The sequence below is a fragment of the Nyctibius grandis genome, chromosome 1, assembly GCF_013368605.1.
Source record: "Nyctibius grandis isolate bNycGra1 chromosome 1, bNycGra1.pri, whole genome shotgun sequence".
Classification (NCBI taxonomy): Eukaryota; Metazoa; Chordata; class Aves; order Nyctibiiformes; family Nyctibiidae; genus Nyctibius; species Nyctibius grandis.
In genome coordinates, this window is record NC_090658.1 from 133,700,330 (window position 1) to 133,715,482 (window position 15,153).

General features: G+C 42.0%; 1 protein-coding gene across 4 annotated transcripts; it reads left to right on the forward strand.

Moving 5' to 3' along the window:
• Positions 1-44: 44 nt before the first annotated feature.
• Positions 45-14,901, forward strand: GPN1 (GPN-loop GTPase 1). Of its 4 annotated transcripts, none has more exons than XM_068401762.1 (15): positions 45-232; positions 314-407; positions 1,477-1,516; positions 3,052-3,118; positions 3,840-3,877; positions 4,420-4,498; positions 4,601-4,695; positions 6,437-6,482; positions 8,621-8,767; positions 11,048-11,130; positions 12,242-12,281; positions 12,994-13,084; positions 13,590-13,700; positions 14,334-14,472; positions 14,571-14,901. In XM_068401762.1, exons 1-14 carry the CDS (start codon positions 59-61, stop codon positions 14,423-14,425), a joined length of 1,197 nt encoding a protein of 398 aa, XP_068257863.1. In that variant the 5' UTR covers positions 45-58; the 3' UTR covers positions 14,426-14,472; positions 14,571-14,901. The 4 variants fall into 4 exon arrangements, with proteins under 4 accessions (XP_068257863.1, XP_068257871.1, XP_068257855.1 ...); XM_068401770.1 differs by having other exon boundaries at positions 14,334-14,443; XM_068401754.1 differs by having other exon boundaries at positions 14,334-14,901.
• The last annotated feature ends 252 nt before the right edge of the window (positions 14,902-15,153 follow it).

Here is a 15,153-nt window from a genome sequence, read left to right on the forward strand (position 1 = left end):
CACCCCGCGGTCCGTGCCCGGCCGGCGGCGGCAGGGCGGCGGCCGGGACCCGCGCGCCATGGCGGGGTGCTACGGGGCCGCACCCCCCCCGCCGTGCCCCCGCGCCCCGGAAGGACAAGCGGGTGCTGGGAAGATGGCGGCGGCGGGGAGCGGGATGGAGGCCCCGGCCCAGGCCCCGGTGTGCGTGCTGGTGCTGGGCATGGCCGGCTCCGGGAAAACCACCTTCGTGCAGGTGAGGGGCGGCGGGGGGCGGGGAGGAGCTGCCGGCTCCGCCGTGTCCGGTGCGGCCTGACGCCTCCTCGTGTCCCCGCAGAGGCTCGCGGCCCACCTGCACGGGCAGCGCTGCCCCCCGTACGTGATCAACCTGGACCCCGCCGTGCACGACCTGCCCTTCCCCGCCAACATCGGTGAGTGCTGGCCCCGGGCCGCGGCGGGGCGTGGGCGGTGCGGGGGGCGGCGTGTCTGCGGAGGCCCCAGGGGAGAGCGAGGACGATTTGCCGTGAATAAATAACGCCGCCGTTGGGATGCTGCTGGTCGTACGCTTCGGGGAAGCGGGGGGCGGTTGTGAGGTGTTTAGCTGGGTTGCTTATTAATTAATCGGAGAGATTCCTAAGAGATGCTTATTACTAATCTAAGAGGTTCCAAGTTCTAACACAAGAAGGACTTTACGGTTTTCTTTAGGGTTTTTAGTTTTTAATTTAACTGCTTTCTCCTACCAGTCTTTAGCATGTGAATTTTTAGGGCCAAAGGCATTCTTCCATCGCGTTTGGACATTTTTTTAACATCATCTGGTGTGATTTGATGTGTTTGGGTTCTTGTGGTTTTTTTTCTTTGCCAGCGATAAACGTATTCGCAGATTCGATCTGTTCCCTACATCCAGAACAGCAGTAGCCGTATGTGCTACCAAATAACTTACTTAAAGCACTTTAAAAGACATGAATTTTAGAGAAAATACCTTAGCAGTAAAACAGACCTTATGTTTAGCCATTCCAAAGGGCTTACAAATCGTTAGGTTTGGGAGGGTCCTGTCTCTTAACCTTTCTAAAGTTTGTCAGCCTGCCTCTCAGAGGATAAGAAAGACAGCCTGGACACCAAAGTTGCTTTATTGATGTCAGATGAATAATTAGAATATCTGTTCCAGTGCTGGATCTCTAATCACGCAGTTGGATATGTGTACGTTGTTAACTGATATGGATCAACTGAGAATACAGTTCAGCTGAAGTGGTTACTGCTAAATACCTAAATTGGTGGTGTTTCACGTGAATTACGTTGGGTTTCATGTGTGCTGAGAGCATGGCAAAGCCGTTAGGTTTTCTTTATTCTGCTTGTGAGATTTTTCCTGTTGGTGCTAGATCTGTTACTGAGACAAAAGGAGACTTGCTAGAAAAAGAAGGGCTTTCACCGATGAGAAGATTGATGAAGAAGGATATTTTAAAAATTATGCCCTAAAACTATTTATACGACTTTCTCCTCTAGATATCAGGGACACCGTGAAGTACAAAGAGGTGATGAAACAGTATCCTTTTTTGTCTAAATAATGATATTTGAAATCTTGAATGTTGTGAAGATAGTCTGTGACTTCTGCACAGTGTGATGAAGCGGGCAGGAGGTGCTGGGCATTGCAGTAACGCAGAATGCTGCGCGAAGGTCAGAAGTTTCTGACTGCGTATTTCTTGCATGTGAGGCTAGAAGTGTATGTTGTGCAAGATTTGGTACTCCTTAGGTCATTTTCTCCTGGGCTAAAAGTGATTCTGCCTAATAGTATGTTTTTACAAATAGTAGGCACTCTGCGCCCATCTTTTCTTTTTCCTGTTGTTCCTTTGCAGAGCTTGCATCTTTCTCTGTGGAAGCAGAGAAGCCTTTTCCCCCTGTTCTAACAAGTGTTATTTTATTTGTTATAAACAAGTATGCAGATTCCTATTTGCCTGTAGTAGGTGAAGAAAACTATTTCCACATTGTTTGATCGTAACCAAAGCACTGTTGTCATTCTGAATCTCAAAGACATTGGGCTGTGGGCTCTTGCTGCGCAGTAGTCTGATGGCAGCAGTTCAGTAACATCCCCCCCTCCAGAGGGTATGGAGGGCCTTTGTCTCCTAACTAACAGCTTGTGCAGATGGAGGTAATATACAGTGTTTGGGTGGGACTTGCTGGTGTGACTTTTAAATTTAATATTTTAGACAAGAATAAAGATGGTGAGGGATAGGATTCTTGATTCTGGATTTGATTTGAAGTTACCAGCAGTTACCATTTGAAGTTGTTTGACTTGAAGTTACCAGCAAAGCGTCCCAGTGTAAGTTTCAGTTTGGTGTGTAGGTGTGTTACCTGCTTCACGGTGTCTGCCAGCCGTTACTGGAGTTCAAGCATCTCATTATATAGTGCTTAAGGAAGGTGTCTGACCTTGTGTTTGGATGTTGAGTAGTGGCTCTAGAAGACAGTACGATGATGAATCAGTGCTGGTTCTTATGCAGTTTAAAAAAAATTATTTGTTTAATTGGACATAATTAGTGTACAGAGCTGTATGTGTGAAAAAGGATTTTGAAATCTTCATCTTTAAGCTGACACTTCGAAGTCTTTACAACATTTCATTCCCATTATCATTTAAATTCTGCTAAAAATTTATTTGTGCAAGAAATGTTTTATTATCTTTTGAAGCATAAATTCTTAAAATTAAGTGCATTCAGGGCATTGTTAAGTTCTGAGTTACTGGCTGCGTTGTAAATCTTTTTGGAAAGATAAAGATGGCTTTGATGTATAAACATACGTATGTTTTCTCTTTGTCCAGAAGGGTGATGCTTGCGTCATGGCAAGGGGAAGCTACGGCATAGCCCCTTTCCCTTTTGTCAATCACACGTGTTTGGTCAAGAGAGAGACCACTTTGTAATTGTTATGCTACTGCATCACTTAGAAAGAAGACTTAATTGTGGATTAGGGGTATTGTCTTTTGCTGCGAGGTATCCAGTGTGCATTCTGCATGGCCAGCTATGATGAGAATTGAAACAGAAGCCCTCTGAGGTCTGTATAATTATCTGCTTTCCTAAATGAAGCGTCTAGATATGGGCTGGGCCCGAATGGTGGAATAGTGACCTCTCTCAATCTCTTTGCTACACGATTTGATCAGGTACGAGGTTGTTCCTACGTGGTACTGTGCTGGGAGACTGTGGGGCTTTTTATGTGTTTGGAGTCTGAGAGAGCCCTGCGTTTGCTTAGCCTCCTGATATTTCTTTGGAGTTAGAGTATTCCCCACACAGAACTGTGTATTTCACAAAGCAGCCAAAGCGCATTAGCTTTCATTTGAGAGATTTCAGTTTTTCAGCTTTTTTAAAAGTAAAGTTTATAAGCCACATTACAGAACGTTCTTTAGTCTCTGTACATAACTGTTCTGTTGCCCTGTGTTCACTACAAAATCTTTCATATGAATGCCCTGATTCTGAAGTAGGGAAGCTCACTTCTGGAAACGGGTTAAGTTTTCCTAGGGTTATTTGATAATTGCTCTCTTTAAATCATAATGCTAAGTCAGTGCTGGGCTGGGAACTTAGGCAAGATATTGAGACAGTGCACAATCTCTTGGTAAAAAGGTGGGGAGCAACTGCTTTGTTAGACCATTTCTTTAGCCAGGTACTGGAACACGGACAAAATCAAGGTTGTCTTTAACCTATGCAGTGTCTGAGCATTTTCCACCCTTCCTTAGCAGGATATTTTGACCCATTGAAAAGCTTAGAGACTTTAATCCTCTTTCGATACATACATGTGCAAGTTAATGTAGTTTCTGTTAGAAAATTATTATGAAAGTTTCCTGTTGTGAGCCTAAATACAAAGTATACTCCTTCTTTTTCAATCAGGTGATGAAGTTTATTGAAAAAAGACAAAATGCGTCCAAGTGAGTATGTTCCACCAAGTTCTACTTTTCTGGGATCAGTGTAGGAAAACCATGTGAAATCCTGGAAGGGTTCTCTGCATGTTTTCTAGTTGTTTTTCAGCCTTGGTATAAATTTTATGTGGAAAAGCGCATAGAATTAGAACAGATAAACTAGACTTTCTTCAGATACATCAAAGAAATGTCTACTGGTTCCAGTCCTGCTTTCTCATCTTCCATTAGACCGTCATTTTTTCTCACGCACTGTTCAAATAGGCAACAATTAATTCTTCTGCTGAAGAGTTTGCAGTACTAAGTATCTGTCAAATTGGTGCCTTCGACTTCAATAGAATCTGAAGAGAGTACGTGCTTCTTAGTTACAAAATTCACACAGGAAGTTTTCAAACTTGCCCGTAGATCTTGTCACTGTTTGGGAGAAGCTTTTCTGAATTGTAACAGAATAACCATGGGATTTGCTGTTACGTGCTTGTGGTAATCTAGTCAGAACAGGACCTTGTGCTTAACTAATTTTCCCTTATTGTTTGTCGGGGATGACTTCTTAACAGGTATGTTATTATTGACACACCAGGGCAAATTGAGGTATTCACCTGGTCAGCATCAGGAACCATCATAACTGAGGCCTTGGTAAGTGTTTTCTACATGACTTGACAGTGAGGCTATGTGAAAGAAGTGGCTGTTGAACAGCGTGTACTTCTAATTAAAATATCTTTTACTTTGTGTTTCCAGGCTTCCTCCTTCCCTTCAGTTGTTATTTATGTGATGGACACCTCTCGCAGTACTAACCCTATCACCTTTATGTCCAACATGCTGTATGCCTGCAGGTAAGAAAAGCTGAAAATGCGTCCATCTGCTTTGATTGCTGTGTCTCCTTGATACTTATTTTGGAGGGGAATGGGTTGGAAGGGACCTTTAAAGACCATCTAGTCCTCCCCCTCTTCTGTGGGCAGGGACATTTTTCACTAGACCAGGTTGCTCCAAGCCCCGTCCAGCCTGGCCTTGAACACTGCCAATGATGGGGCATCCACAGCTTCTCTGGGAAACCTGCTCCAATGTCTCGCCACCGTCATCATAAAAAATTTCTTCCTTATGTCCAATCTAAACCTGCCCTCTTTCAGTTTAAAGCTGTCACCCCTTGTTCTGTCACTACAGGCTCTATCAAAAAGTCTCTTTCTGTCTCTCTTAAAAGCCCCTTTATATACTGAAAGGACACAATAAGGTGTCTCTGAAGCCTTCCCTTCTCCAGGCTGAACAGCCCCAACTCTCTCAGCCTTCCTTCATAAGGAGAGGCATTCCAGCCCTCTGATCATTTTTGTGGCCCTCCTCTGGACCCACTCTAACATGTCGGTGTCTTTCTTGTACCGTGGGCCCCAGAACTGGACACAGTGCTCCAGGGGGGGTCTCACGAGAGCAGAGCAGAGGGGCAGAATCACCTCCCTCGCCCTGCTGGCCATGCTCCTTTTGATGCAGCCCGGGACACGGTTGGCTTTCTGGGGTGCAAGTGCACATTGATGCCTCATGTTCACTCAGTCTGCTGTTTTGATTATTCTCTGTCTTAGTGGTTTTCCCATTGGATAAGCAAAATAATTCACATGCCAGTGGACATCTGGAGGTCATTGGGTCAAAACTCACACTGAAAGCATTAAATAATCCATGAGACCTTAGTGTGATGAAGGCTGGTTGCATCAGATCTAACACATTGCCTGTTGCTTATAAAATCCTTTAACTAAGATGTATCAATACAGCCTTGTTTAAGCTCCTTCTTGTAAACACATAATATTTTACCCTATTTTTTTAATATTATTGATACTTTCAGTATCAATACTTCCAGTGATTCCTTAAGATTTGTTTGGAGCTCAGCATAGCATGGAGTTCTTGGTTTATTGTCTTCCTCCTGGTACGTGGATTTATCTGTTTTCTTTCATGTTAAAGCAGGCACTAAATACATATGTAAAGATCAACATATCTAGAGCTGTCGTAATTCATGGTAAATGTTGGTAAAAGGTTTTCAAAAAACCTGTCAGTCCTTGCACCAACGTCAAAAGCTGTATCACTGTGACAGGAGTATGCAAAATGTGCTGTATCACATGCTGTGTTTTTTAACATTAGTGTTGAGCAAAAGATGCTAGAATATATGCAGTGAAATGAATAGGTAAGCCCATGTTTCAAGGTAGTTTTGCTTTATAGATGTTTTTGAGTTATTTGAATTCATTGCTCAGTTCACAAATAATATCTCAGAACATAAGGTTTGAGTCAAAATAGAAAATGCAAAGAGAGTTAAAACTGGGATCTGGGAGTCATAGAAAATAGTAATCAACTGGGTGTGTAGAAGGAGATTTTACATCTTGGGGGAGGGCATATTTTGTTCAACTATGGTAAGCAGGATCTGGGTGAAAATTGCATTCTAATTGATGAGGAAGAAAATAATTATCTTTTGAAGTCAAATGTATTCATTTTTGCACAAGTCTTGTCTGCCTTACACGTAACTTGTTTTCTATTCTAGTGAGATTTAAATTAATTTTTAATTTTTTTGTGTGTGTTTTTTTTTGTGCCCCCACCCCCCAGTATCCTGTACAAGACAAAGCTGCCTTTCATTGTTGTCATGAACAAAGTAAGTTAAAGCTATGGTTTCTGTGTCCCAGTGGAACATTGTTCTGTTTAGCTTGCTTTGCTGTGTCTTTGTCTTATTACAATAACAGATTTTCTAGAAAAGAGGGGCTGGGGGGGAGCTGCAGGCTGAAAACGGAATCTAAAAGTGGTCTTTAATCTGGTATACAAACGCACAAGAGGAGTCAGGGGTGGGCAGCTTCACCCGAACATTCAAGTTAGAGATGATGCTAACGGTTTGAAAACTGCTTTGCACCTTAACCCTAGGCTATGAGGAAACTTAACTTGGTAACATAAGGGTAAGTTCGTTACTGAAACCACTCTTGCAGTCCCCTGCTTCCTCAGAACGATTGCTTTAATCATTAATTATTTCTGCTCAGCAGCAGGCTGATGATTCTCAGTGGGGATCGTGTAACACCTGCCTGTTTTGAGGAAGGAGTCCCATGTATTGTAAGCAGGCAAAACGTAACAGAAGGTGTTTGGCCCTGATCAGTGACACTGAAAATACGCCACAAAAAAAATCTATACATTTTTTTGTATAGATACAAAACAATACTTAAGCAGATGCTTACTGGCCTGAGGATCCACCTCCACTGTTGTGTGAGGTACTTGTAGCCTTAAAGAAATGCCTTCGAGCTTAACAGCTAGCCAGCTCTTTAGACATAACAATTGCACGTGTTACAAGAATCCCATTAGATTTTTGGTGTGAGTGCTCTTCCTTTTCCCCACAGACATCCTTTGTATTCAAGGATTTGCTCCCCAACACAGCAAGCTTTGGGTGTGCACCCGTATATCCCATACGCTTCCTCTAGAAGACCCGTGCTTTGAATGTGAAATTTCACCTCACACCAGCCGAGTAGGATTAGTGTCTGGTGTACTCCAACTACACACATCTCCCAGTGACCCAAACCATGCATGTCTGACATCTGCTTGCTTATTTAGCAAGTTTTTGCACACTGATTTCTTTCTAACTCTAGACAGTAATTTGAGAATAAGCCGTTAAGGTTTTTCTGTAGAAAAAGGCGTGAGGTAGGAAAATCATTCTCTTTTATGAAAATACATTTTTTGAAAGACTGAAAGAAACGGGACTCATCAGTATTTGTAAGGAGAGGCAGGCCCAAGGCTTAGGTTTCATAACTTGAAACTCCATTTGGGTCTGATGTTTAGCCTTCGGTAAAAAGTAAAGCCAACAGCATTTGAAGTATTTTTGACAAGCATTTTAAAACTGACTCTTGATGAGAATGGAAGAATCTCAAGGAACTGATATATGCGCAGTGACAAACACATAGATTTAAGGAATTTTAAGGTTTGCAGAGGAAAAAAAATGTGATTTTAGAGTTGATTTGGTTTTATTTATAGAACTTAATCAAGCTACCTCTAAATAGTCAGGCTTTGACCCTTGATTAGTTCAGTTCTGTCTCGAATCTCTTGGGTAATGCTGGGCAATACTTTATCTATTTTCCTCCTTCCCATTGGTGGTGGGAAATGAAATATATCAGAGTTTTAGACACCTCTGTATTGTGATAATAGTGGATATACATGTGGCAAGATATGTTTATAGAACTCATTAGTAGACTGTTTCCATACTACTCCATGTACAATCATGGAACCGTCTCACCTATTCGTGTCCGTCATCTCGCACTGAGTTTAGATTAGAACTTCTTCAGGTCAGAGCTCAGCTCACTTTATAAAAAGATCCTGTAGGCTGTTACCCAACGTGGAAATGGCTCCCTCTGCCCCTGACCCCTAAGCCAATGAAGAAAGGATGGGATCTTCAATGAGGACTGTTCTTGTCTGGCCTCAGTCATACGATCTAATATTTACAACTTAAACTTTCTTGTACAGTATGCAGTTTTTGTGTGCCCCTTTCCAGTAAACCAGAGAAGCCTTTACACTTGCAATCGTTGCATTAGATGTGCCTTCTTAAAACTGGGATAGTGGTTATTTATCTGCTCTTCCTGTATTCAAGTAGTTGGTTTGATAAAAACAGAGCTTGGAAAACTTCAAACCAGGGCTGAATGTTTTGAAAAGTTCAGCATTTTGAAAGTAAGTTTAAAATGAAAATTTTTATTTGTCCACTTAACAGCCTAAGACTAAGAATTCATCATTATTACCTCTGAAAATGTTCTCTTCTCCTTCCAGACTGACATAATTGACCACAGTTTTGCAGTAGAATGGATGCAGGACTTTGAGACTTTTCACGATGCCCTGAACCAAGAGACATCCTATGTCAGTAACCTGACTCGTTCTATGAGTTTAGTGTTGGATGAATTTTACAGTTCACTGAAGGTAAGAATCTTCCTTTTTTTGTGACCTCTCATAAAAGCCTGGAGAAGAGAAAGCTCAAGGAGGATATTATTGATGTGTATAAATACCTGATGGGAGGATGTAAGGAAGACAGAGGCAGGCTCTTTTCAGTGGTGCCCAGTGAAAGGACAAGAGGCTACAGGTATGAAGTGCAATACAGGAAATTATGTTTAAACAGAAGAAGAAAAAAGAATTACTGTAATTTAACTGATTGAGTACAGGAACAGGTGGTCCAGAGAAACTGTGGAGTCTCCATTCTTAGAGATACTCAAAACATGTTCAGACAAGATCGTGAGCAACCTGATCTAGTTAGTCTTGCTTTTTGAGCAGGAGAGGTTGGACTAGATGGTCTCCAGAGGTATCTTCCAACCTCAGCCACTCTGTCCTTCTGCAGAAGGGCTTTGCACTGCCCTCTTGAACTGGAATCTGTTGATGAGCCTTGCACTGGGGGCGAGGATTTGCTGGTTGGAACTTTAGTAAAGTAACTTCAGTTGCTTGTCACACTGAGTGCAGCCTGAATCGTTTAATACTGAATTGTGATTAATCATCAGAAGAAAGCTAAGACAGGCTGGTAAGAGGTAATGTTCTGTGTTGCAGTGTCTTCCATGTGAGATAATTTTCCTTGTTCTGAGTGTCAAGTACAGTTGGGCAATTTACCAAGTAGGAAGAAGGGAAAGAATCTCACAAACAAACAAAAAACATCCTGCATGTTTGCTGACACAAGAAGTGGTTTTTGTTTCCACTTACCAGGTTTTGAGAGGACAAATCCATTCAGTTTCTCTGAGAACACTATACGTTGGAGGATGTTAATGATCCCATAGTCTGTGCTAAAAGGGCTCAGCTAATTGTGTTTTTCATTAGCTTTTACTTAAGAAAAAGCAAACAAATGGCTCTGTGGGTGTTACAAGAAAGGCAATGAAAACAAATAAGTGATTCCATTCATATAGATAATCATAATTTAGCCAAAACAAAAATATTATAAGTGCCCTATGAGGAACAATATACAGTATTTCAAAACGGATTGTAGTGGTGCCATATACAGGACTAAAGTACTTCCTAGTCCTTATTTGCTAATTAACTGTATGCTTGTCATATCTATTAGAATAGTAGGCTGGAGAGCAGGACATATGCAGAGGATTATAAAGTAGAAGGCAGCTTGTACTTAAGTGCAATGAAAATATAAATATTAATCTATATTGGCACAGTGCCTAGAGTAATGCTTAAAATCCTTTGGAATGCTTCATTGTCTGCATATTTACTGTACTATTGATAAAACGCAAGGCTGTGTTGGAAAAAGTCTTACATTTGAGTAGTTGAGACTGCCTTGATTATGAAGAAGAGGGAGAATTTTCATTAGAGGATGTAAGATTCTGAAGGGTCCAAGTACTGGCTGGTAATAGTCTTAATTAAAGGTATTTTTAGATAATTGATTTAATAAAAGCAGAACAAATGGCCAGAAGCATAATGGCAGACAAGTTCAAATTAGAAAGCAGATGTGCATTTTGAATGTATTTCCATAGTAACTGATTAAATTCTCCGTCTCTTGCTGTTCTGGGGGTTGGATTGGATATCTTTTAAAATGCGCTTCAGCTAAATACAAAGTATTAGAGCTTCAGAGGCAAAAGGTCAGTCCCTGGGGTCTATTTTGCTCTTTAATTCTAGCACACTGATATTGCAGCAATCACACTAACCCCTTACAATACTAGGTTCAGGAAGAAAACTTGGTTTATTAACAATAACCAAGTAAGCAGAAGCAAGACTTGATCTTTCTTTCGAAGTGCCCTGTCTTGTTCGTTATGTTTAGGCATTGTATTGTCTTAACTATGTTTTTTTGTGGGGTATTGAGATCGGAGGTACAAGGATGGGTGCAGAGTCAGGCTTTCTTTTTTTCTTCCTAACTGTTGCTTCCCCCCCGCTGTGGTAAAATTTGTAAAACCTGAGTTAAATAAGAGAGAGAAAGAAAGAAAGAAAAGAACAAAACCCCAACCAAAAACCAGAGGTAGCAAACATTAACAGCAGGTGGAGAAAGAGGCTGAAAGTAGGAATCATGGAAGCAATATTGCTGTGTACTCTTACACCATTGTGATGATTTTATGGATATCATTAGAGTCCCCTATTTTTTTTTGTTTAGTGGTTTGTTTTGTTTGTTTGTTTGTTTTTTAAAAAGATGCTGCTTAGGCTTTCCAGCTGTGATCATCCATCAGTTACCTAAAAACTTGGTTCAGTTACCCTTCAGTTCTGGTATGTGGTTTTCTTTTATAGGTGGTTGGTGTTTCTGCTGTGCTCGGCACAGGACTGGATGATTTTTTTGTTCAGCTGTCTAAAGCTGTAGATGAATATGAGAGGTAAGGTGATAACCTTTGGTCCCTGACCAAGTCAATACGTGCTGAAGTTACTGATTTGTGAGCCCACTTCTTTGATTTGAAGGACTGTTTGCTTTTCACAAGAGGTAGTCTAGGGTTTCTAATAAACTTCAGTGCAAGAGTCAGCATTAACAGCAGCAGTCAGAAGGAACTATTCAGTGGTGAATTTTTGTGGCCACGAAGATGCTCAGAGGGCTGGTGCACCTCTCCTATGAGGAAAGGCTGAGAGAGTTGGGGCTGTTCAGCCTGGAGAAGAGAAGGCTCCGGGGAGACCTTCTAGCACCTTCCAGTACCTGAAGGGGCTTATAAGAGAGAGAGAGACTTTTTGATAGAGCCTGTAGTGACAGAACAAGGGGTGATGGTTTTAAACTGAAAGAGGGCAGGTTTAGATTGGACATAAGGAAGAAATTTTTTATGATGACGGTGGTGAGACCCTGGCCCAGGTTGCCCAGAGCAGCTGTGGCTGCCCCCTCCCTGGCAGTGTTCAAGGCCAGGTTGGATGGGGCTTGGAGCAACCTGGGCTGGTGGAAGGTGTCCCTGCCCGTGGCAGTGGGGTTGGGACTGGATGGGCTTCAAGGTCCCTTCCAACCCAAACCGCTCTGTGATTCTAAGAGGAGGGTATCCACATCCACTTTATCCTTACTTCGTTAAAGAAATATTTCAAAGGTCCCATAGTGGTACAATAGTTTGGAACTGTGTGAACGGTCTTTCTGTATGAGATCCCATTGGACTGTCTTAGGAGGCACAAGCGCTGGCAGAGAAAGTCATGTCTGTGATTAGAGGAGAGTGATAGATCTGCTCATTAGGTATAGCGCTGAAACGTCTACCTCGGTCGAGCTGGTTTAATTTCTTACCCAACAAGAGGGTGTGAGAAAGGTTTGCTATTTTAATGAAGTATGTTCACTTATTTTGCATCCCTTGGTTTCAGAATCCAAATCTGGGTAAAAAGTACTGTTAGGCTTTCTGAAGTGTCTCTCAAACATGAACGCCTAGAGAAAACTTTTTTGGGATAGAAACAAGCCTCCGAGATGATCGTTACTTAATATAAATCAAGTATTGGTTCAGACCGAATGCACTCTATTTATCCTTTCAGAGAGTATCGTCCAGAATATGAGCGCCTGAGAAAAACACTGGTAAGTATTTGTAACTATTGTATACCTTGGCAGTGTATCTTGGGGTCACTTTTATGCACACAATTGCCTCTGTGTTGGGAGAGTCTAATATTTCATTTCTAATCATACTTAGTGTGGAAAAACTGTCCTGAAGCTCACTGTCTGTCTTTTTTTTCCTAGATTTGGGGGAGCATATCTTCACAAAGATATTTTCTAAATCGGTCCTTGCTCCGTGTTTTAGTGCTAATAATTTATTTGGGCAAATTGTGAGAAAACGATTGGGAAAGATTTTTATAAATTCCATTCAGAAGGATAGAGACTGTCTTAAAAGTAACTTTCCAAAGTGGTTTGTTGAGAATATCGCTGTATCTTTCCGCACCAGTGAAGGGTACTGTTTTGACTTAGACAATTAATGACGAAGACTAAATTGCAGTACCAAAATCAGTAGCTCTATTCACCCTGAGTTCTGGCTGTCCAAAGGACAGGTTTCTGCAGGCACAACTTCACTGAGTTTGGCTTCCTGATGCTCCTGAAAATGTTCTTGAAGCCCATCACGCTGAAGGTTGCTTTCCATGTTTATCCAAAAGTTCTGTGTAACCTTAGTTGTAATGTAAGACCTGATTATTGACCTCTGCTTTCTAGATGGGGGACAGACTGCTAGTATTGGGTGAGATTCCTCCTCTGCTGATGTTTTAAATGTGCTCAGAATCCACGTGTAACTTTGTACCTACAGGAGAAAGCTCAAGATAAGCAAAAGAGAGAGCAGCTGGAACACTTGTGGAAGGACATGGGCAGCGTGTGTGTGCAGGGCAGCACACTTGCAGGTACCTTACTAGGAAGATTAAGTTTACTGCAGAAATTGTCTGAAGAGTCTGCCTTGAGAAGTCACACAGTGCTTTTCTGTCTCCACACAGCAAAAGCATGAAAGCAGCTTCATGTTAGTAAGGAGGAGTGGGGCTTTAGTTCCTGTGGGGTGGGTGAGACTTAGCTCTTCTATGTGTCAGTCACAGACATGACAAGAAGAAACCCTGCTGCGTAGCTAAAGCAGTGGATGTACTAGAAGTAATGAAATACGTTAGAAAAGGTGGAACAACAGTCAAACTAGAATACGAGAAAGCTCTGTTGTTGGTTGAAGTTGTTGCCTTATGTGAGGTTGAGTGTGGTGCTGATGCAGTCTGTCCTGCATCTTTGGAATCCAGAAGCAGCTTTCTGTCCCGTTACAGTAGGTATTAACTGCTGTGTTTATGCACAAACAGAACCTGTCAGGGCACGAGCTGACCTACCTGTTAGCGTGCTGTTTTGTGTGTAGCCACTTCTGTTCCCTTCAAGGGTCTGGTGATGCTTCTGCAATGGGTCCCTCTGAGCTGATCCTAACACGAGGAGCTCTTCACGATGAAGAAGAAGAGAGGGAGAGTGATACTGATGACATTGACCATGAAGGTAAGGGAATGAGGGATCTGATCTGGTCTAAAAGCTGCCTGTCTAGTCAGGAAATACCCTCTGTATTCAATTAACTGGATTGACTGTAATGCGAGCCCAGAAAACAAGCAAACATTCGGTCACCTGAATATAGGTGTCTGAATCTGTAGCAGAAGCCCACCTGCAATGCTTGGTCCAGTGATAGCACTCTCTAACCTTTGTGAAAGTTCAGTTGTAAATTTTCTATTCAAGTAATTAATGGGTGTATAACATGGATAAACCAGACCACTTGTTACGCTTGGAGCATGCAGTGACCTCTGAACCCAATTAGGGCACAGAATGTTTCATCATCTTTTTGGCTTTACAGTTTCTGCCCCTAGCTCTCTTTCCTTTTCCTGTGACTCCTGGTCGTGGAGGAGTCTTCTAAGTTCTTAGAGTGTGTGACTCTCCTCTTGTACAGCTCACAGACTTAATCTTCGTTCTTTCCCTGTTCCATTGATTTTTAGGATCACTTATTTCTTTTGCCTTGTAGTGAAGTTGGAAGATCAGGTAGACTTTATGTGTTGCTCTAACTAGCTTGACTCTAGCTTTCTCCAGTAACACAAATAGAACAAGTGCTGAAATAGTGCTGAACTGTGGATTTTTTTCCCCCAGTTACTGAGGAGAGTCATGAAGAACCAGCCTTCAGAAACTTTATGCAAGAGGCACGGATGAAATACCAGAGAAGCAGCAACCTGAACGAATGAGACCTTCAAAAACAGAGGGTTTGGAATCCCTTGTAATGGAGTTAAAAGTAAAGGAACAGCATAAAGAAACTTGCATGGAACCATGCGTGAAGTCTTCTATCAGTGAACGGATTTCTCTGATATATTTGTATCTTTCTTCCTGCAGTAACTGTTGGTCATATGAGTGGAAGGTCTTGTATCCAGCTGACTGTGCGTTTGGCCATCCACCACTGTGACTTCCTGAAGCTGAAGGAACAAGATAGCACGTTCTTTTACTCCACATTCTTTAGATGCACCTGTTGAGAGCTTAGATTTTGAGCTCTGGCAGCATTAGTGCCTGGAGTACTTACTGGTCTCCAGAAGTGCGTTCTGTTCACCTTGTGCAGGCAGGTGTCTGCTGCAGCCAGGACACAAGTGAAATCTCTGCTGCGTGAAACTTCATCCATCTAGTGCTTGATGTTTTGTTTTTAATTAAATATATTTTATGTACTAACAAATGTGTGATGGTTAATAGCAGGAGATTTCATTTCACCGTGCTTACAGCCCACCCATGTGGATGCACAGCAAATGGATCTTAATTACGTTACGTGGACACAATACAGATGCCTCCTAGGAAAATCCTGAGTAAAGAAAGTTCCCGGGAGAGAAAGTAAGAAAAAGAATCTGACTTGATTTGTCTGAGAACCAAAGTATGTGTGGCTGTGTACTGGCTGCATATATCTGTAGGTAATAGAGTATGAGAAAAAACT

Excerpts from the sequence above, each read along its gene's own strand:
- GPN1 (XM_068401754.1), top strand. The coding sequence starts at position 59 with ATGGCGGGGTGCTACGGGGCCGCACCCCCCCCGCCGTGCCCCCGCGCC. Across the intron at positions 408-1,476 it reads GCCCTTCCCCGCCAACATCG|ATATCAGGGACACCGTGAAG; the intron begins GTGAGTGCTGGC and ends TTTCTCCTCTAG. Across the intron at positions 11,131-12,241 it reads GCTGTAGATGAATATGAGAG|AGAGTATCGTCCAGAATATG; the intron begins GTAAGGTGATAA and ends TTATCCTTTCAG.